This window comes from Camelus ferus, chromosome 16 (genome assembly GCF_009834535.1).
Source record: "Camelus ferus isolate YT-003-E chromosome 16, BCGSAC_Cfer_1.0, whole genome shotgun sequence".
Classification (NCBI taxonomy): Eukaryota; Metazoa; Chordata; class Mammalia; order Artiodactyla; family Camelidae; genus Camelus; species Camelus ferus.
In genome coordinates this window covers 21,733,489-21,755,038 of record NC_045711.1, presented here as the reverse complement: position 1 = coordinate 21,755,038, position 21,550 = coordinate 21,733,489, and the positions used below count along the sequence as shown (strand labels likewise).

General features: G+C 49.1%; 2 protein-coding genes across 8 annotated transcripts in view; one reads left to right on the top strand and one right to left on the bottom strand.

Annotated features, from left to right (window-relative positions):
• Window positions 1-12,432, bottom strand: part of TBC1D16 (TBC1 domain family member 16) — a 74,818-nt gene extending 62,386 nt beyond the window's left edge. For 3 of the 4 annotated variants that reach the window (XM_032456681.1, XM_032456683.1, XM_032456685.1), the window contains exon 1: window positions 12,325-12,411. The gene's annotated coding sequence lies outside the window, so the exon portion shown is untranslated. Of the gene's footprint in view, window positions 1-12,324 lie in introns of all 4 variants that reach the window. The other variant, XM_032456682.1, reaches the window with a different exon arrangement.
• Window positions 12,433-12,569: 137 nt separating this feature from the next.
• Window positions 12,570-21,550, top strand: part of CCDC40 (coiled-coil domain containing 40) — a 36,786-nt gene continuing 27,805 nt past the window's right edge. For all 4 annotated transcript variants that reach the window (XM_032456653.1, XM_032456654.1, XM_032456656.1 and 1 more), the window contains exons 1-4: window positions 12,570-13,352; window positions 17,841-17,904; window positions 18,351-18,788; window positions 20,929-21,052. In XM_032456653.1, the coding sequence (XP_032312544.1) occupies window positions 13,324-13,352; window positions 17,841-17,904; window positions 18,351-18,788; window positions 20,929-21,052 (655 nt within the window). In that variant the 5' untranslated portion in view covers window positions 12,570-13,323. The remainder of the gene's footprint in view (window positions 13,353-17,840; window positions 17,905-18,350; window positions 18,789-20,928; window positions 21,053-21,550) is intronic.

Below are 21,550 nucleotides of genomic sequence, written 5' to 3'. Positions count from 1 at the left end.
CGCCCTGCGCATTTACCCAGAAAGATCCACCACTCCCTTCTCTCCCTAACTGCTAAGGTTCCCAGCGTCAGCATGACCTTGAATCACCAGTTTTGGGGGGCCCAGGCCCAGCCGGGGTCCTCGTCTCCTCAGCCCTCAGCCACACGCAGGGCACCCGAGTCCCCACTTTTCAACGTGGGCTACAGAATCAAGTGACCCCTCGGCCGAGGGGTAGGCCAGCTGGCTCTGTGAAGGGCCAGACAGTAAACATTTTTGGCCTGATGGTCACTGTTGAGACTGTTCAACTCTGCCTGACGGTGCGAATGCAGATGTCACGTGGCAGGTGTGCTGTGCTCACACGAGAATTTGGTAACAGGTATTCATGCCAATTTCATGTCATTTTGACTTGTCACACAAAAAGAATTCTTCCAATTTTTTTCAACCATTAAAAAACATAATAACCATCCTAACAGCTAACACTATACAAAACAAATGGAAGGCTGGATCTGGTCCACAGGCTGCACATGCCGAGCCCGGCCCGGGCCACCTCCTGGATACTCGAGGCAGGGCTATTCCTTGCTACCCAAATCGCCCCCAGGCTGACCTCTCGAGAAGCCTTCTAGCCACCCCTGGTCGTGAGGGTGTCCCTCCCTGTCTCAACCACTGTCCGGACACTGTGAGGCACATGAGGCCATCTGACAACCAACATATGAAACTTAAAAAAAAAATCACACACATTGCCTTTCCAAGTAATAGTCTGGAAAAGCTCTATTCTCATTCTAATGATGACTCCATTCCATTGTCCAGAATATTTTTAGAATTCAAGAATCATTCCAGAATTTCAAGGTCAGTTGATGAGCCCACACAAGAAAATGAATTCCCTTCTCCAGACCAGCGCTGCCCAGGAGATACATGCCGCGAGCCTCGTATGCGATTTTCAATTTCCTAGTAACCACAATTTTAAAAAGTAAAAAAGAAATAATGGAAATTCACTTTAATGATATACTCTTATTTAACCCATTATATCATGTTAGCATGTAATCAATATGGAAAAAATGACTGCTGAGCTATTTGACATGCTAAATCTCCACAGGCTGGTGTGTATTTTGCACTGAAGTACACGTCAGGTCAGACCAGCAAGTTCCAGGTGCTCAGGGGCCCGTGGCCTCCAGGCGGGCGAGGCTGGGGCCAGGCTGAAGCCCCACCTCCTTTTGAGCTTCCAGTGGTATTACTTGGTGTAACTGGCCTAACCACCAGGATGCGCTGCAAACAACACTCAGCTGGGTCCAACAACCACACCATTTTTAAGTGAGGATGGTTTGCCACCTTTCAGGATAATCAAAAGAATATGCTGGAAGACCTGAAGGGGATTCCAAACTACAAGCGTTCACAACAGAGCGTTTTCCCACCCACCAGCCGTGAAGCCCCCTCCCGAGGCTCTGGACGGTGCACCCTAGAAGTGTAGTTTTGCAAATGAGAGAACAGGTGCATCACAGCCCAAGCCGCCCAGGGGGCGGCCACCTGGACGCGAGACCTTTGTCCTCCGCACCCGGAGTTCTGGCTCCTGTCCACCCCAACTCCGCCACTAGGGTGAGCAAGGACAATCCCGCCGCCGGTTCCAGGGGGTGGACACGCCTCCTGGTGGGTCCTGTACAGCTGTTAAACATTAGCCATGAATATTTACTCTCTCCAACCTCATTTACTTTGTAAATGTATTTGTTCTTTTATGAGCCTATTTCATCTCAATGAAACCTGGTTCCCAACCTCTGCTATCAAAGTAGAAGTAGAGAATCCTTGACCTAGTTTTTAAAGCTTTTTCTTTTTTCAAATTATGGAATGTGTTTGGAGACGTATAAAGAATACATGTGCCTTAGATCACACAGTCCAAAAATATCTGTGTATTTTCTACTATCTTCTGTGTCTATCTTTCAAAAGCCACAAAGCCACCCACTGGAATGACACCATATCTTACTTTCAATTACAACATAAATATATTTTTCCTTCCGATACAGGTTGAAGTCTGTCCTCCCAAAATTCAGCTGTTCAAGTTCTAACCCCCACACCTCAGAATTCAAACTTACTTGGAAGTAGGTTCTACACAGACATAATGAAGTCAGAACTAGATCATTAGGGTATAGAGGCCCCAGGTCCGTGGGCCTGGGTTCCTGAGGGAAGAGGGAGTTTGGAGACAGACACAGGGAAAAGGGGCGTGAACAGGAGAACAGCCGTTTTCAACAAGCCTGGGAGAGACACCTCAGGAGGACCAAGCACCCACGTCTCTGGCTGCCAGGGCTGAGAGGAAAGCAAATTTCTGCTGCTTGAGGCACCCAGTCTGCGGTGCTTTTTATGGCGGCCACAGGAAACCAATACACCATGTTATTAACAAATTTAAAAATTCAAAACGTCAACCTTCCACCTTAATTGCTATTTGTGTGTTACAAGGACGCGCCATTCTTGAACCAGCCACCATCACTAGATAATTTGGTTTCCAAATAGTGCTATTTAAATAATAAACTTCACACTTTAATACACAAATCTTCATCCGTATCCTCACTGTTTCCTTCGGATAATTTCTGGGAGTCTTGACTATTTCCTTGGGAGGATAAACTGGACCCCTGACATAGAACAGCCAATAGATTTCCAAAAAGGTACCAGAATTTTTAGGGAATTGGATCTTTGCTAATTTGGTAATTGGAAAGTGGTTTTCCGATGATCGATTCACTCGAGCAGGTTGTACTATGTTTCTTAAACATTTGTGTTCCTGTCAGTGTGCTTTGCCAACTTTTCTGCTGGGGTGTTGGAATTCTTATTGATATGAAAGAACTCTTTATATAGAAAAGATCTTAATCCTTTGCTATGGCTGCTGCATGTATATTTTTCCTAATTTGCTCTTTGCCTTTTAATTATATTATCTATTTTGAAGTATAGAGGTTTTAAGCGTCATGCAAATTGATAGTACCTTTTCCTTAGAGATTTCTTGACACTTTTATACTTTATATCACTCTTCCCAAGACAAATATCCGTTCATTGTTGGCTTATATTTATATCTAATTTTCATTCTTTTAAATTTTTTTATTGATTTATAATCATTTTACAATGTTGTGTCAAATTCCAGTGTAGAGTACAATTTTTCAGTCATACATGAACATATATATATTCACTGTCACATTCCTTTCTCTGTGAGCTACCATAAGATCTTGTGTATATTTCCCTGTGCTACACAGTATAATCTTGTTTATCTATTCTACAATTTTGAAATCCCAGTCTATCTCTTCCCACCCTATATCTAATTTTCTTACGGTTTCCATTTGCAGTGAACTACTTTTGATATTTTAAAAAGCCTCGTTCAAAGCATACATTCACCTGAGAAGGCCATCCATGTCAACTAGTCAGCAGCTCACTGAACGAGGGTTTGTGTTGTTTCTATCGCTAGTTCCTGTTTTTGATGTATACTCAGTTGTTTGATAAAAACAGGGACATCAATTATAGCTTAATACAGCTGGGATGCTTGTCATGTGAAGCTTCACGGGAAATTTTTAAAGAGGGGGCCCCTAGCGGCAACCCAGAGACCCGTGTGGCCTGGCCCGTGTTCTGGTCTGCATCCTCTCGGCTTCCCCACGCTGCACACGTGACGGACACATGTGGTTCATCCGCCATCAACACGCTCCAGCAAGAAGCAAGGAAGTGGGTCATTCAACCTCTTCCCCTGGGAACCACCCGACCCCCTGCAGCACCACCGACAGCAAGTTCTGGAAATTCGCCAGCCCTCAATTACACCAGCCCCTCTCCCCAGTGGGATGGGCCGCCCCCAGGGTGTACTGTGAACCAGGCTCTGCTCATGGGCAGCTGAATGGTGACCGCGCCCAGCCTGAGCCACCTCCCGCCACCAGGACCCAGCTGTCCCAGGGGCCCCCCGGCCATAGCTTCCTCACTTGGGACAAAGGAAGGAGCAGAGAGCAAGCTCCCCAAACACACCCTCATGGCCTGCATCCCCAGCCCCTGCAGGACTTTCCCCTGGGATCCCCTTTCCCAAATTATTTTGCTTCGGTTTAAAGAGATGGTTTGTTGCTACTGAGAAGGCAAGGCTTGTGCGTTCAGGATGCCTCACACCAGCGGGGCCTGTCACCTCCATCCAAGCCGAGAGTGACAACCACCTCTCGTCCACTTCACCAGGTGGGGCCACAGCCCCCCAGCACCGTCTCCACTCCACCATCCCCACTCGGGTCCGGTGGCGACAGCCGCGGCGGGGAAGCTGGGCGGCACGTGAGTCGGCGGAGGCCGGGTTCCTCACTCCCTGTGAATTTCTACGCGGCTCCCACAATCCAAGTTGGCAGCGTCCTACCTTGGCAGTTCCACCCGAGCCCTCCAGCTGGTGAATATAAATCTGAGTTTACCCCCACCTGCCAGAAGAGAGGGGAGGAAAAGAACCCCAAAAAGCACAGTTGCAGGCCACCTCCGGGCGGGACGATGCCCTCAGAGGTGCAGTCCCCCAGAATCAAGAAGGACCCCTGAGAAGCAGCAGCAGAGCGGAGGCTCAGCTCTCAAAGAACAGCACTGGGCCAGAGGCTCTCAGGCCACCCGACGCGGTGCGTCTCCAAACCAGGGGGTTTTAAAGAACTCAGGGCAAATCCCTAACCCCTAGGCTCTGACCCAGGAGGTCCCGGGGAGAGGGGCTCCTGGAGGGAGAGGCAGGAAGAGTTCTGGGGATTGAAAGGCTTGACGCTCGCACAAGGATGTGAACGCACTTAATGCTGCAGAACTGTGCACTTCACAGTGCTCAGAGTTCAAAATCCTGCTGTGTGTGCTTTACCACAATGAAAACATAATAACAGTGGAACCTGGAGAGGGGTGTGGACTCTCTGTACTAACTGCTCAATTTTCCAAACCTAAAGCTGCTCAGTTCTGTAAATCTGAAACTGCTCTGAAGAATAAAATAATTTTTTTTTTTAAAGAGGACATTTGATACCAGGAAGTTCACACCCAAAGAGGCCAGGCCAGGGTGAAATCACGTGGATGGTGGCAAGGAAAAGGGCTGGAGGCCAGTGACAAAGAGAACTCGGGTCCCTGCACTGAGGGCAGGCTGCCAGCAGCAGTGCCAGGACCTGGCAAAGACCAAGCGACCTGATGGGAGATCTTCCTAATGTCCTTGAATCCACAAAGATGCATGACCTTGAATGGTTCTCATTCAGATGTGCACAGCAGTTTACAACTGTGACCTTAGGGACTGGGTGTCCTATGGGGTCAGTAGGAACAGAGATAGCCCCTCCCCTCCCCCCAATAGACCAGAAATTGTGCTCCAAAAGGCCCAGGTATAGAGCCCTGAGCAAGCAGAATGCCCAGGTCCCCTTCCCGGATCTGGGGTCTTTCTATGGGCCAGGCGTATTCTCCTAATTACTCGGAAGTGGGAACCAGGGAACACTAGCACAATCTTTAAATGCCATCAGCAGAGGTCCTAAGGCACAAAATCAGTGAACACTCGAAAGGGAGCTGAGAAGTGTAGCCAGGAACAGCTATTTGACTTTTCGCATCTCTAGTAAGGACTTAAGAGTTAATTGAAATCAAAATTGAAATCAAAATAGCAGTCCAAGATGCTTAAAGCACTTTGTACGAGGATTATAAATCCTCTCCCCAAATCCTGAGAGATGAAAGTGGATAGAGAAACAGCTCCAGGTAGCTCTCTGACAACAATAAAACCTCACTGAACGCATTCACTTAATTATCGTTCCTTTAAAATGGGTACATCCGTGTCAGTATTTTTTTTCAGTATTGCTGATTTGAGATTACACACTCCTAAATCCAAAACATCTCTGAGAAGTTCCTTTTAAGAAGGGCCTACCAGAATGCCATCTTCAGGAGAGTTCCAAACGCCGTGTTTTTGCTGATGGTAAGGAGAGCAGTGCCAACCTGGCAGCTGGCACAAGGATACAGTGATGGAGTCAGGCCAAGATCTAGAATGAGCATCAGCTTTGGGTGTGCAAAAAAAAAAAAGGTAATGATTTTAAAAGGTAGAAAATGAAAATGCCAGAGCTGGCTCTTAATCATCTCTGATCGACGCACATTATAAGTTAAATTTTGTGCTGCTCCGAGACATCAGCAGCCACTAGGCAGGGCCACATTTTTGCAAAACAGGCCACTGTGTAATTCGAAAGGAAAGACTTGGCCTCCCCCCAGAAAAAACACACACCCTTATTAAACAAAAGACTCTCTGCAGAAACCCCCAGACTAAGGACTCCTTCCTTCCCACTAACCTGACTCCTTAAGAACCAGCGCGCCTCTGACAACTAGACGCGTGGCCCTCCACGGCTTGCCGCAGTGAGTTACACTGGTGACCAAGGGAACTCAAGGCTGCTTCCAGGAAGAGAGGGGTTTCGGGGTGGCTGGAGAGTGGGAGTGGGGGTGCCTGGAGGAGAAAGGTGTCAGAAACCACAGCAGCCCCAAGAGAAGGCGGGCGGGGCTGGGAAGGAGAGCAGATTTCTTCCTTCACAGCCTGTTCAGATCCAGCCCTGCTGCTGGGCTGGAGCCAGTGGGCAGCAGCAGGCCTGCTGTTAACCACATGTGTCCCCTCCTCCCTCCCACTAGGAGCCACGTCGCCACTGACACTTGGCCCAGAGGCAGTTACAAAAAACCCCGTGTAGCAGTGGGGGGGCGGGGCCTTCCTCTAGCTAATATTTACAGGGGTGAAGTTAAGACATGACCCCAAATTCGTTCCCCAAGGTTTGGTGATTTATACCCAGGGAAAGAGCGTCCTCTTAGGTCGAGAGGCGAAATCACCGATAAGCCAGAAATGAGCAAACATGGATTAAGAAATGACGCCCTTTAGAAAAGACACACGTCTCCCCTCTCACTTCCTTCAGGAAGTGCTTCCACCCCAAGCATATCAGTTTCCCACGGCTGCTGTAACAAGTCACCGCAAACCCAGTGACCTAAGACAACACAGGGTATTATCTGGCAGCTCTGGAGGACAGAAGTCAGCCCGGGTCCCACCGGGGTAAACTCGGGTGCCGGCCGGGCTGTGTTCCTTCCTGAGGCTCCAGAGGGAGAATCCGTTCTTCTACCTTTTCTGGCTTCAAAAATCCACCTGCATCCTTTGGCTCATGGCCCCTTCCTCCTCCTTCAAAACCAGCCATGTGGGGGGAGTCTTTCTCACAGGGCACCACTCTGACACTGACTCTGCCCCGCTTCTCGTGTTCGAGGACCCTGTGATGACACGAGCCCACGAACAGTCCAGGACAACCTCCCCACCTCAGAGTCGGCCGATTGGCAACCTTAATCCCATCCCTTTGCCACGTGACCTCGCAGTCACAGGTTCCCAGAAGTAGGAAGTGACACCTGTGGGGACTTTCCTTCCGCCAATCACATCACACAAAGACACAATGTAAAAAGCTGACTTCTGACTCCCAGGGGGCTCTCCATCTCCACTGACCACCAAACCCTCATGCAGAACAACCACCCTTTAAGCAACATGATGAGGACCCCAGCCCAGACCCAGGAGAGGAGAGAACCTGGCCTCCAAGCCCCCAGGGGGCAGCAGAACGGGACAGAAAAGCGCTGCGCACAGACTGGCACGCGCCCTTGGGCGGCTTCCTCGGCCCAGAGCCTTGGGTCCGGTGCCAGTACACGGGGCTCCGCCAATTCCCAAACGGGAAAACAAACAGCGCAAAGGAGCAAACCTGGAACCTTCCTAGGAAGACCAAAGGAACAGGGCAGCCCGGAGCCAGCAGGCGGGAGGCCTCGCCTGGACTTCTCCCGTCCACGGCTCTGTGCCGTGTGCCCGCCTCGGGCCACCCTGGTCCTGGCACCTCACAGGGCCGGCAGTTCCCACACACCTGAGGGACGCAGCCCACGCCCATTGTGACAGCTGCTCGCTGCAGCGAGGAGGAGGCAGGCAGGGAATGGGGCCACTGGACCCTTGGCGGGGCATGTCATGGGGCAAAGCCCACAAGTGCATCTTCCCCAGGCCTTGTCACTGTCACGCTGCTCAGGAGCAAAATGCCCTGAGCCCTAGTCACCTGCCACGTGGCCAGCAGAAACTGGTTCGTCTGCTTTGCCTTCAAAGCCCAGTCAACACAAAGCCGGGACTAGGCAATGCCATCTCAAACACGGGCCAGACACATGCACACAGGGACCGCTTTCCTCCCACAGAAGTATCAGCTGCCAGCACACCTCGCAGGAGGCCCCAGCTCCCTCTGCCGTCCCAGAACCAGGCATGTGTACCGTGGTCTTTTTGGGAACCCCCAACTTTGCGGTTCAATCGGTGATATAAACCCTGAAGATCAGGAGCCCCATTCTTTGGGGCACACAGTTTGGAGAGGTCGGGTCTCCTTCAGTCTCATGGCCCAGATAAGACACCTGTGAGCTGATAGCACCCCTCCTCTTAGGTGACTCTAACTTCAAATTAGGGGATTATTGCAGAAGAGAAATATACTTGCTGCAAATACGTGGCATTCAGGACTCACAGGGAAAAGGCTGTGGCCCAAAGGTAGGGCCCCCATGCAGAAGTGAGGACAGGACAAGCAACTTGCATTTAAAATGAAGGAACGAAATTTAGGGCATGGAGCTTAGAGCTGGCACCTTGCACCATTTGCCATAAGGAAAAAGGACCTTCGAGAGGCCGTAACTGGACAAGACGGTTAAAAGAACGAGGGCGCGGGGAGATCTGGTGGTCTGCTTAGCTGTGGCACTCCTCTTCCAACTGTCCAGCTGTCACTTCAATTATCACCCACTGCCTAGAAAGCCCCAGAGCTTCTGTTTTTCAAGGCAAGGACCATCTGCTGCCCCTCGACAGTGAATACCCCAATACCATCTCCCCTCAAAGAGCCAGGGAAGTGGGGCCTGCAAGAAGAAACAGATGTAAAGGTGAGCCAGGACTGGGGACCAAGGAAGGACCATATCCAACAGGCAAGGGTGTGAATCCAGCCAGAAAACCAACAACCGACCCCAACGTGGATGAGGCGCACCTGACCTCTGTATTGAGCCTGCAAACCTGACCACACAGACTTTCTCACTGTCTGCAGTAAAGGAGTAGCTAATGCACCGCAAACCAGAAATCAAACTTGGGGGAAATGTATTGACAACACCCCTGGAACACAACATACGTGGTCTCGCACAGGGAAAGCACTGTGGCTGCAGAAATTGAAAAACGAAAGGGTGTCAAATGCCATGTGTTAAGAACGCCCTTTGCTCCGAATCCAACACCGGAATGCGTAACGGCTGGTCTCTCAGACTGCTGAATGCACGGTCACTCAGTGGAACACCAGCACAGACACCTGTGCGTGCCAGTGGACACAGGCTCAGGATGCACCCATTCCGTGGTGGTTTCTACAGGAGCCAGTCCAGAAAGAGCGTGGAAAGCATACAGCCACATCTCTCTGTATGCGGTCAGGCGGGTCCACGCAGATCCCTCATCTCATACATCAACTTTAGACACCTGGACAGACTCGCCACCTGAGGCTCAGGCAGAGGAGGGCAGACCATTCAGACTGGACAACCGATGTGGGTTCTGGTCATACAACTGAAGCAACTCGACACTGAACTTAGTCTTAAGTGGTCTGATTCCGCCCCTCAATGAGGATGGCTATGTTCGTTCAGAAGATGGAGTAAAGGACAGACTTCAGATCAGATACCATCAGACAGCTCATCAAAGCAGACTTACTAGAGATGCAAGAGTGGGGGTGCAAACACGCGAGGGGGCTCAGCAGCATCGAGACCGCCCGCACTGCAGTGGGTGGGAGAAGACTTCCTGTATCATTTCCTCGTATTTACTTTTTTTGGGAGGGGAGGAAAGTAGAGACTTGTGCCTTCTTTTCTATGGACTGGCCTCGTCAACCTTCGTCAGGCTAACACAAGAACAACAGAACAACATGCAACACAGCGCACGCCAGTAAAACCAGCCGCCACACTGCACATCCTTCCTGCCTAAGGCCATCCTCCCCAGCTACACTGCTGTGTGAAACTAACCCGCTGATCTCACAGGAGAGGATTCAGGCCTGTGAAAAGATCGGGGATCCTCGCCCTGGTGAGGGGCAGATGCTAAAATCTCTACTCCAGACCTGGTCACTCTGTTCCCCTAACAGCCCTCAGGTACCCAGCACCCCAAAAAGTTATAAAGAGCATAAATATTGATGAACCAAAAACCAAAACCAAACCTTTTTTACCAATCTAATTAAAAGTGATAAATCCAAATGATGGTCATTAATAACAATAAAAAATTTATACTAATACACACTTGGGATGTGCCTGGTACTACTAGGTGCTTTAGATAATCGTTGCAACAGAACTCTGTGGTAGGTAGTATGCCCCCCACTTTACAGATGGAGAAACCAAGGTACAGAGGCATTAAGTCAGTACTATGTACTGGGGTTGGTGTTCGAACCCAGCAGTCTACCTTTGGAGGTATGGTTTTAGCCAGTGCACTGAGCTACCCACAAAGGCAGGTAGAGGTTCTGCAAGTCCAATGTCTTCTCAGATACCTTTAGTTTTTGTTCTGTTTTTGTATTATTTATTTTATTTTGGCAGGGGGGAGGTAATTAGGTTTAGTTTTAGAGGGGGCCCTGGGGATTGAACCCAGGACCTTGTGCATGCTAAACATGTGCTCTACCACTGAGCTACACCCTCCCCACCTCAGACGCCTTTACACTGAGGTCTGGGGAGCTCTTTACAGACAAAACTGAACTGATACTAGCGAACAGTTGTGACACGGATTAGTCCCCTCTCTTGCATATTTATGAATCACGTGGCAGAGGGAACCATGTTATCTTATCTGCAAAAAGGGGACTGGGAAAAGTCTGTGCATGTGAATTGTTGGGGCCAGTTATAAGAGGGGAGGCAGTGTGGTACAGTGGTTTTGGGGGCCTGAGGCTTCCAGTTAGTCACTCCTAGCTGCTTGGACTTGGGGAATTTACTTCTCTGTCAGGGTTCCCACCTGTAAAATGGGGATAACCTCAGTCTTGACTTTATGGGTTTGTTTAGTGGGGTAAGTGAATTCATGCATGATAATCAGAAGCTATTTACACAACTGTCAGGGCTGGAGGGTTAAAAATATCCCACTGATGAGAACTTTCTTCAGTCATATTCTGAGGCTCTGCTCACCGTAAACACCCTACAAGCCAAGCACACTTGGCGTAGAACGCGCCTTCCCATACCAACAACTACGGCTGTTAATGAACTTGACATTTAATACTAAAAGGCACTCTTCACCTTAATAATCCTTTCCTTGCAAGAGTTTCCTGGTTTTTAAACGTGTTTAATGTTTGCTAATCAATTAAACATGAATGCTTCCAAGGAGGAATTTCTAAAACTAACACACAGATTTTTAAAAGTTCTCTAATCAATCTGTGACAGATTAGGGATGGAATTCTCTAATCTGGGCCTTTGCACCTGCCCTTTGATAATATGCTCCACCGTATGGCCATTGTTTGAGAACCATTTCTCTCTTCTTTCCAGATACAGGAATAGGTGCCTTCGGGTGGTAAAGAAAGATGTGTGGCACCAGTCACAGGGGCTGGACAGCCAGCCCAGCTTCTCCTATGAACTTGGGGAAGCAGCAAAACAAACTTCACCGTGTGGAAGGAGAGCATATCATGTTGTTTCCTATTTCTGAATAGAATCTGAACTAGATTGTGGCCAACATACGACACCAGCTTCCAAGTGTGGGAACAGGATTTCAAGATTCACTGGCTTTTGGCAATGATCCTTAGCTTACATTTAGCAATCTTAAATAGCCTATTATTTTTCTTTTTCCTTTTCCATCTGTCTTTATTCTTTTCTTTTTCTTCTTTCTTTCTTTCTTTCTTTTTTTTTTTTTTAAGAAAAACACAGGGGTAAGAGTCCGAGCCTAAAGGAAGTGAGTTTCCTGACGTGGGGCTCTTAAACAGTCAGACCAGGACCCTACGGCTGGGAATGCTAAGAGCCCGCGCGCTGTGGGGGCTGAATACACACTTTGGGGGGCTGTGTCGGCAAACGGCGGTCCCCTACAAGTTCTCATTCTCGTGCTCTGACGATTCAGCCAGACAAAGACCGCAAGTTCTCCGGTCCAAGGCTCCAGACAGGAGGAGACTTGAGTCTCCCCGAATAAGGCCCACTCCCGGCCCCGGGTGCCTGCACCCGCTGCGGAGGGGCGCCCCAGGGAGCTCCTCGCGTGATTGGGGTGCTTCTGCCCGCCCCGCTCCAGCTCCGACCCCGCACCTCTCCGGGCTGCGGCCGGATCCCGGGCCCTCCCGGGCCCCGCGGCTGCAGGCCCACGCGCCCGCACACCCCCAACCCCGTTCTGCCGAGGGGCGCCGCCCGGTCCCCAGCGGGCCCCTCGGACTCCGCCCCCGCGGCCTCCGGCCGGGCCCCGATACCCACCCGGGTCCCGCAGCGGGGGCCGGATACGCGCCGGCTCCCGGAGCCGCTGCCGCCGCCACTGTCGCCGCCACCAGTGAGGTGCGGTGGGGCGGGGACGCGGGGCGAGGCCCGGCCCCTGGCCCGCCCCCCAGCCCCACGCTGCCCAACCCCGGCCCCCGGCCCAACCCCGCCCGCCCCCGCGCCCCAGCGCGGCCTCAGGTCGGCCCTCCGCCTGACGCCTGACCCAGCCCGGCCCAAATTGCGCGCAAACCCGGCCCCTGGTCCAACCAGGCCAGCCCCGCCCCCGTGCCCCAACCCGGCTCCCGGCCAGTCCCCTGGCCCAACCCTACTGCGGCACTGCCCCAGTCACCTTGCGCCCTCGGACCCCGAGTCCCGGCCCGGACGTCCCCACTCCATTCCGGGCCTCGCTGCCTCGCGCCCCTGGAGTGAAGGCATGACCCCTCGGACTCTCCAAGTGGGCGCTGTCCCTCTCCCACCCTCTGCGCTTATATTTTTACTATTTTGAGGTTTGAGGTTTTTACTACTTTGTTAAAGACAGTAACACCCACCAGGAGGCCACGGGGCATCCTTCTTCCGCCAAGGATTCTTCTCAGGAACCCCAGGATGTGGGTGCTGAGCCCCCCAGGTCTGGAGGCGGACGGGTGGGCACTAGGCGGGGGTCTCGGCCCCACAAAGTGAAGCCGGCTCCAGAGACCCTCGCGCCCCAACTCCTCCTGACACCCTCGGGCACTTAGCCGTCCAGGTCCCCCGGGGCGCCGGACTTGCCGGGTTGGACGCACGTTGACACGGTTGTCGCTTTACAGAAACTGAGCCAGGCGGGGTAGAGCTCGGACTCAGAGATAGAGATGGAAAAAATGCGTATGTATGCTTTAACATATTTGCATAGTTAGGTGTTTCGTATTTCTAGTGCACATGAATGGCACAAAGGCCGCGCGCCTCGCACGCCCGGCGCGTGGTCTTCGCCCGCCGGATGTTGACGGCGTCGCCTAGCAACGAGAGATGGCGGAGCCTGACGGCGGGGCCCGCGGGTAAGCCGGCCGTGGGACCGCGGGTCTCGGGGCGGCCCCCACGCTTTCCCCTTTACGTAGCCTCCTAGGCGCCCCCTTCCCCTCTTCTCTGCCCTTGTCATCCCCACTCTCTGGGCCTTTCCTGCCCTCCCTTGGCCATCCCCCAACCCCCTGCGCGCCGTTCTCCTTTCTCACCTCCCTTTGTCCTCTCCCATACCCTCCCTCTTTCCCCTCTCTCCGGGCGCTCCACTCTGAAACCCGGGACTTGCTCTCCCGCGGTAACCATGGCAACCACTATGCGCGGTAGTCCGCCCAAGAGCCCCTAGAGCTGGGATCTCTGTACGGGATGCTGCCCCTGCCAGGCGCTGTGAGAGGGAGACCAGCTCAGGCCCGTCTCCCTCCCCCTCACCAGGTTTGGTGGGTGGCAGGCAGCCCCTCCGTGAATGCCTTGAAAATACAGATACACCGCAGTTAAGTCAAGACCCTGCCACCAGGCCTCTGCTCTCTTACGCTTTGTTTTAAAGGACAGAAACTATTTTAAAGACTTAAGCCTTTTACATTAGACACTTTTGTATCGTTTCATTTTTTTTAAAGGTAGGTCTACATGTACTGGAGAGAAGTCCAGATTACACTAAAAGACAAGACTAAATGCAAATCAGTACCTATATAGTGTCATCTCTAATTTGGGTGGGTGGGTGGGTATAAATGCATAGAAACGTATTTGAAAGAATATACCTTTAATCTCTTACTATTACCCTTGGTTATCTTGAGAAGGACAGGAGAAATAAGAGAGGATTTCCATTGTCTGTGTCACACATTTCTGTATTGGTTTGACTTTTTAAAAAACTAGCAAGCTTGTATTTTTTTAAACTTTTTTTTATTGAGTTATAGTCATTTTACAATGTTGTGTCAAATTCCAATGTAGAGCACAATTTTTCAATTATACATGAACATACATACATTCATTGTCACATTTTTTTCACTGTGAGCTACCACAAGATCCTGTGTATATTTCCCTGTGCTATACAGTATAATCTTGTTTATCTATTCTACATATGCCTGTCAGTATCTACAAATTTTAAACTCCCAGTCTATCCCTTCCCACCCCCCTCCCCCATGGCAAACACAAGTTTGTATTCTATGTCTATGAATCTGTTTCTGTTTTGTATTTATTTATTTATTTTTAGATTCCACATACAAGTGATCTCATATGGTATTTTTCTTTCTCTTTCTGGCTTACTTCACTTAAAATGACATTCTCCAGGGACATCCATGTTGCTGCAAATGGTGTTATGTTGTCGGTTTTTATGGCTGAATAGTATTCCATTGTATAAATATACCACCTCTTCTTTATCCAGTCATCTGTTGATGGACATTTATGCTGTTTCCATGTCTTGGCTATTGTAAATAGTGCTGCTGTGAACATTGGGGTGCAGGTGTCTTTTTGAAGTAGGGTTCCTTCTGGATATATGCCCAGGAGTGGGATTCTTGGGTCATACGGTAAGTCTATTCCTAGTCTTTTGAGGAATCTCCATACTGTTTTCCACAGTGGCTGCACCAAACTGCACTCCCACCAACAGTGTAGGAGGGTTCCCTTTTCTCCACAGCCTCTCCAGCATTTGTCATTTGTGCACTTTTGAATGATGGCCATTCTGACTGGTGTGAGGTGATACCTCATTGTAGTTTTGATTTGCATTTCTCTGATAATTAGTGATATTGAGCATTTTTTCATGTGCCTATTGATCATTTGTATGTCTTCCTTGGAGAATTGCTTGTTTAGATCTTCTGCCCGTTTTTGGACTGGGTTTTTTTTTTTTTCTTATTATGTCATATGAGCTGCTTATATATTCTGGAGATCAGGCCTTTGTCGGTTTCATTTGCAAAACTTTTCTCCCATTCCGTAGGTTGTCGTTTTGTTTTACTTATGGTTTCCTTTGCTGTGCAGAAGCTTGTAAGTTTAATTGGGTCTCATTTGTTTATTCTCGCTTTTATTTCTATTGCTTGGGTAGACTGCCCTAGGAGAACATTTTTGAGATGTATGTCAGATAATGTTTTGCCTATATTTTCTTCTAGAAGGTTTATTGTATCTTACTTTTAAGTCTTTGATCCATTTTGAGTTTATTTTTGTGTATGGTGTAAGGGAGTGTTCTAGGTTCATTGCTTTACATGCTGCTGTCCAGTTTTCCCAACACCATTTGCTGAAGAGACTGTCTTTATTCCATTGTATATTCTTGCCTCCTTTGTCGAAGATTAGTTGACCAAAAGTTTGTGGGTTCATTTCTGGGCTCTATCCTGTTCCATTGGTCCATATATCTGTTTTTGTACCAATACCATGCTGTCTTGATGACTGTAGCTCTGTAATATTGTCTGAAGCCTGGGAGAGTTATTCCTCTAGTCTCTTTTTTTTTTTTCTTCAGTGATGCTTTGGCAATTCTAGGTCTTTTGTGGTTCCATATAAATTTTATTATGATTTGTTCTAGTTCTGTGAAATATGTCCTGGGTAATCTGATAGGGATTGCATTAAATCTGTAGATTGCCTTGGGCAGTGTGACCATTTTAACAATACTGATCCTTCCAATCCAGGAGCATGGGATATCTCTCCATTTTTTAAAGTCTTCTTTAATTTCCCTGATCAATGGTGTACAGTTTTCTGTGTGTAAGTCTTTCACCTCCTTGGTTAGATTGACTCCTAGGTATTTTATTACTTTGGGTGCTATTTTAAGGGGATTGTTTCTTTACTTTCTTTTCCTGTTGATTCATCGTTAGTGTAAAGAAATGCAGCTGATTTTTGTACGTTAATCTTGTAACCTGCTACCTTGCTGAGTTCTTCGATTATTTCTAGTAGTTTTTGTGTGGACCTTTTAGGGTTTTGTAAATATAGTATCCTGTCATCTGCATATAGTGACACTTTTACCTCTTCTTTTCCAGTGTGGATCCCTTTTATTTCTCTCTCTTGTCTGATTGCTGTGGCCAGGACTTCCAGGACTATGTTGGATAGGAGTGGTGAGAGTGGGCAGCCTTGTCTTGTCCCAGATTTTAGTGGGAAGCTTTTGAGTTTTTCAGCGTTGAGTGCTATGCTGGCTGTAAGTTTGTCATATATAGCTTTTATGATGTTGAGATATGTTCCCTCTATGTCCACTTTGATGACAGTTTTCATCATGAATGGATGTTGAATTTTATCAAATGCTTTTTCTGCATCTATTGAGATGATCATGTGGTTTTGTCCTTTCTCTTGTTGATGTGATGTATTACATTGATGGATTTGCATATGTTGAACCACCCTTGTGTCCCTGGGATGAACGCCACTTGGTCATGATGTATGATCTTTTTTATGTGCTGTTGGATTCTATTTGCTAATATTTTGGTGAGGATTTTTGCATCTATGTTCATCAGTGATGTTGGTCTGTAATTCTCTTTTTTGGTGGTGTCTTTGCCTGGCTTTGGTATCAGGGTGATGGTGGCTTCATAGAATGAGTTTGGGAGTGTTCCCTCCTTTTCAGTCTTCTGGAAGAGTTTGAGAAGGACTGGTATGAGTTCTTCTTTGTATGTTTGGTAGAATTCCCCAGTGAAGCCGTCTGGTCCTGGACTTTTATTTGTAGGGAGGATTTGTATTGCTAATTCGATTTCATTTCTAGTGATCAGTTTGTTCAAATGGTCAGTTTCTTCTTGGTTCAGTCTTGGTGGACTGTATGTTTCCAGAAACTTGTCCATCTCCTCTAGGTTTTCCATTTTGGTTCCATATAGTTTTCCATAATATTCTCATATGATATTCTGTATTTCTATGTTATTTGTTGTAATTTCTCCATTTTCCTTTCTTATTTTGCTTATTTGTGCTCTCTCTTCTTTCTTCTTTATGAGTTTGGCCAGAGGTTTGTCAATTTTATTTAATCTTTCAAAAAACCAGCTTTTGGTTCGATTGATTTTTTTCTATTGTTTTTTAATCTCTATTTTATTTATTTCCTCCCTGATCTTTATTATTTCCTTTGTTCTGCTGACTTTTGGGGGTTTTTTGCTCTTCTTTTTTTAATTGTTTTAGCTGGTGGGTGTGAGCTTGTATTTCTAATCTGAAAAAAAAAAACAGTTTAAGAATGTGACCTTCTTGTACTGTCTAAATTATGGGAAAATTAACCAAGAGTTTCTAGAGTATTTTGTCCTTTTTGTGCAGTTTTCTCTTATTCTGTATTTATTTTCCCCAGTTTTGTCACAGACACAAGTATATTTAAGGTGACTCTCCTGGTGTAATCTACTTGTGCTGTTCCTTTAATGTTTCAATCACTGTACTCTTCATTCATTCTTGGAGCAACTCTTTTGGGGCACTCCCACCACATGACAAGCATGACCTCGTGCCGGTGTTAGTGACAAACATGACTAAGTCATGGCCAACAGCCTAGGGGGAAAGGCAGATAATTAACAAGTAAATAACTGGATATACAGACATCAAGGAGGTGACAAATACCAACTAAAAGAAATATGTTACCTGAAACTGTTAAATTGTTTCTCTGCCACCAGGTCTCACCCAGAAGGCCGATCATCTTCTGAAGGAGAAGAAGGCCAGAATGACGGAGGCATCAGGGTACAGTTCCTGAGGGAATGAATTACTCCGGGCTCTGTTTACTAGGGATTAAAGAGACTTCAGGCTTGCTGAGAAAATTGCACGATGATCCTGTGACCTTGATCTAAAACAGATTCAATCCAGTTGCAGAAGAACTCAGTTTCCTTCCACTCCATTCTGAAGTGTTTGTGGCTCAGCAGGAATGACTCACATCTCCTAATACTTAGACTGCCCTGGGTTTTTCAGAGCTCACTTCCTGTAACAAAGGATGCAAAATAAATGCAAAACAAACAAAAAACAAAACAAAAAACCAGAGCAGATAAATTAAAGCAGGACACAGCCTCTTAGTGACGCTCAGAACCGCACAGGTTCAGTCTTCTCATCAGTGTAAGTACCCTCTATTCAGAATCAAACCTCAAAGAGCCTTATTCTTTGTTTCCTTATTTTTCCCCTGCCACGTGGCACAGGTATCACCAGTAGCGGGGAGCAGTGACCAGAGAAATGAAGAAGCGGAGGGTACTCCAGAACACTCTGGAGGAGAAATCGAAAAAGATGGGGAAGCCACAGCCCAGGAGGAGGCTGATGACGATGAGGAAGTCGAAATCCAAGAGGAAAAGGAAACCAATGGCGAACTCGAATTTGAAGAGGAATTAGAATCTGGTATGGAAACCCCGTCCTCTGAAGGGAAAGTCAGTTCCACAGACGTGGCTTACTCCGACATCAGCCCTGGCGAGGTTCCTGGAGATGAAGTCGGCCCCACACGCCTACATGACAGAGCAAGGGGGAAAGCGAGTCTTGAAGGCAGGGAGGGCCCCGGCTCATCCCAATCCGGAGGACCGGGGGTCACCTCCACAGAGCCCTCCCAGCGAGCTTCAGGCTCACCCGAGCAAGTGGACCAGGAGTCGGTGAGTGGCCTGAGGTCTGCTTCACCCAGGTGTTTCACTGCTCGTGAGGCTTGCCACCCTACATGAGGGAATCAGGGCACGCTACAAATAATTCACACTGCAACCCCTGTCAGAACCGTCTCGGCAAACTTGGGTCTCAGGAGCCACCGTCAAATGCCGAGAGTTTCTAGACCCTCCCTCTGTGTCCCAAACACAAGGTGGGAAAGTGCCATCTGAGGGCATCCGGGTGTCCAGCACTGCCCAACAAAGCTTTGCATGATGATGGCAATGGCTCTGTCTGCACTGCGCAGTATGGTGGCCGCTAGTCACATGTGGATACAGAGCACTTGAAGCCTGCCCAGAGGGATGAAGGAACCAAATGTTTACTTTTTTAAAGATCCTAATTAATTTGAATTTATATAACCACCTTACAGGTGGCTACCATCCTGGACAGTGCAATCCTAGATAGTAATGACAATGGTTACGTTCCTATAATTTTCATTTTTTATTTTTAAACAAGCATAGACTTACAGAAAAATTGACATACCATAAGAACTGTGGGGGTTTTTTTTAAGCATTTGAGAGTAAGTTGCCAATCTGAATCTCCATTGCCTCCCAGTGCTTCCGTGTATGTTCCCCACAAACAACAACAGTGTAACTATCAAAATCAAGAAATTGTGCGAATTGTTCTGGAAGGGAAGTGAGCAGCAGGGCAGGGCAGGAAGAGAACGCATTACATGTGTCCTTCATGGCCCTTCCAAGGGCTGGACAATTCCATGCCCTTGACGTGTGCTGTCTCAATGAATCCTGACAACAACCCTGCGAGGTGGGCATCAGTATTACCCTTGCTGTACAAATGGGGAGACTGAGGGACGAGGGGCTTCCTCGCCCAGAGGCACCCAGCTGGGATGGCAGCTCTCTGAACCGTGAAGCCAGGATCCCTCCCCAGCCTGTGAAATCTAGAAGAGTTAATAACTGTGCAGAATAATACAACTCGATACTCATTGAGCCCTAATTAGCTTTACGATGACAAATGGCAAACACATGATCAAAATCACCTTTTAGAATTTTATAACAGTGCCCCACCTTCTCAAATAGCCTGGAAGGGTGAATTATAGGTCACTTGTTGAGCTGTACACCCAATTTCCATCCTGGCCTCCAGTTTCTAGAAACTCACTAAAAAACAGTCTCCATATTTGATCAACCAGAAGGGCAGAGACAGACCCGAGGAGAGAACCCTGTTCCCCTCCTCCCGGCCGGGGCCAGGCTTCAGAGGAAACAGAACTGGGGAGTTGGGGCCCCTGTGCCATCGGCGTGTTCCAAAGCCTCGCTGACTTCCCGTCAGGAGAAGCCCTTTCTGGACACCCAGAGGTGGGCTTTTGTCCCTGGGCCCCGTCAATGTCAGTGTGGTTCTGGCTGCCTCAGAAATCACTTCTAGAGTCAGCATCACCTGAGGACGGTCGGCAGAAAGAGCAGGAGCGGGGGGCCAGGCACGGCCCTTGGCTGGCTGTGCGAGCTCCGGCAAGGTCTTGGGGTCCTGTGAGCTGCTTCCCCACAAATGACAGAGACGGCTGGCACCGCCTCGCAGGGTCCCCGTGCAAGGTCCTTGCCTGTTGTTACGAATACTCACCAGTTCATCATCAACAGTAATTACTGTCCACAGTGACCAGGGCAAGAGTCTCCTTTAGAGCTGAAGTGGAGCCAGGTGTTCCACTGAGAGAACACTCTTAAGGAAATGTCTCTGAAGTGGAACAGTTGGAAAGCAGAGAAGCAGCAGCAGCCCCCTGGTGGACCCTGGCCGGACTCAGGCTCCCCCACATCCTTTTATAAAGAGGATGCTCGGAGGTGCTGCGTACCGTCCGCGGGGAGACCAGCGCTTGGGAGCGAGGAAGCCCGCGCCCAGCGCAGCCCGGGCCTCGGCGCTTGCGCCCCGCTGCAGACCGAGCGGGCGGGGCGCTCCCGGACTCCTCGTGGGGGTGGGGAGAGGTGTTTTCTGCTCTGACCATTTGCAAAAGCCAGGTGATATCCAAACCATTTTCCACTGTTTCAATAACTAAGTTGAATTTTGAACACTGGAATGAATCAAAATCGAGTAACTTCTCCAACCCAGTTGCCCTCGTTAATTCAGGCTTGGTTGTTTTTCCTCTAAAAACAATCTCAGGAAGCGCCCCTCTTTCCTCTGGGGCAGCAGCACCGCCGGGAACACAGCCAGGGGAGCCGCTACGCATCCGTGGACTTGGACCAGCCGTCTCCGGGCGTGGAGGGCCCCTCCGCACAGGAGCCAGGTACCACAGGATGAGCCACCTCGCACCCCCTTCTGCGCGAGGGCTGCCCCTCATTTGCCACCTGCTACCTCATGCCCGTCAGGCTGCGAGCCTAAAGATGAAAGAATTTCTCACAGATACGGAGAACACACACGGAGCATTTGCTCTGTCTCCTCTCACTTAATCCTTACACTGCCCACTGAGCGGGGAACCGTTCTTCATTTTACAGACCCTAAGAGTCATTAAGCAACCTGTCCCCGTCCGTGGCAGGACCAGGCCTGGCCTGAGATCTGGTGACACCCCAGCCCACAGCGCTGGCCACACATCCCACTGCCTTCTGGTCTCAGAGGGGAGCTCCCCGCAGACGTGCGTCTGTCTGCTGAGTTCCCAAGGCTCTCCCGCACACCCCCGTCTTTCCCCTTGGCTCCAGTAGCCCAGTGTTGTGTACCTGGGAAAATGGGTCAGGGCATTTCTTATGCCACACGATGAGGGTGCACGGGTGGTCCAGCTAACAAAGCC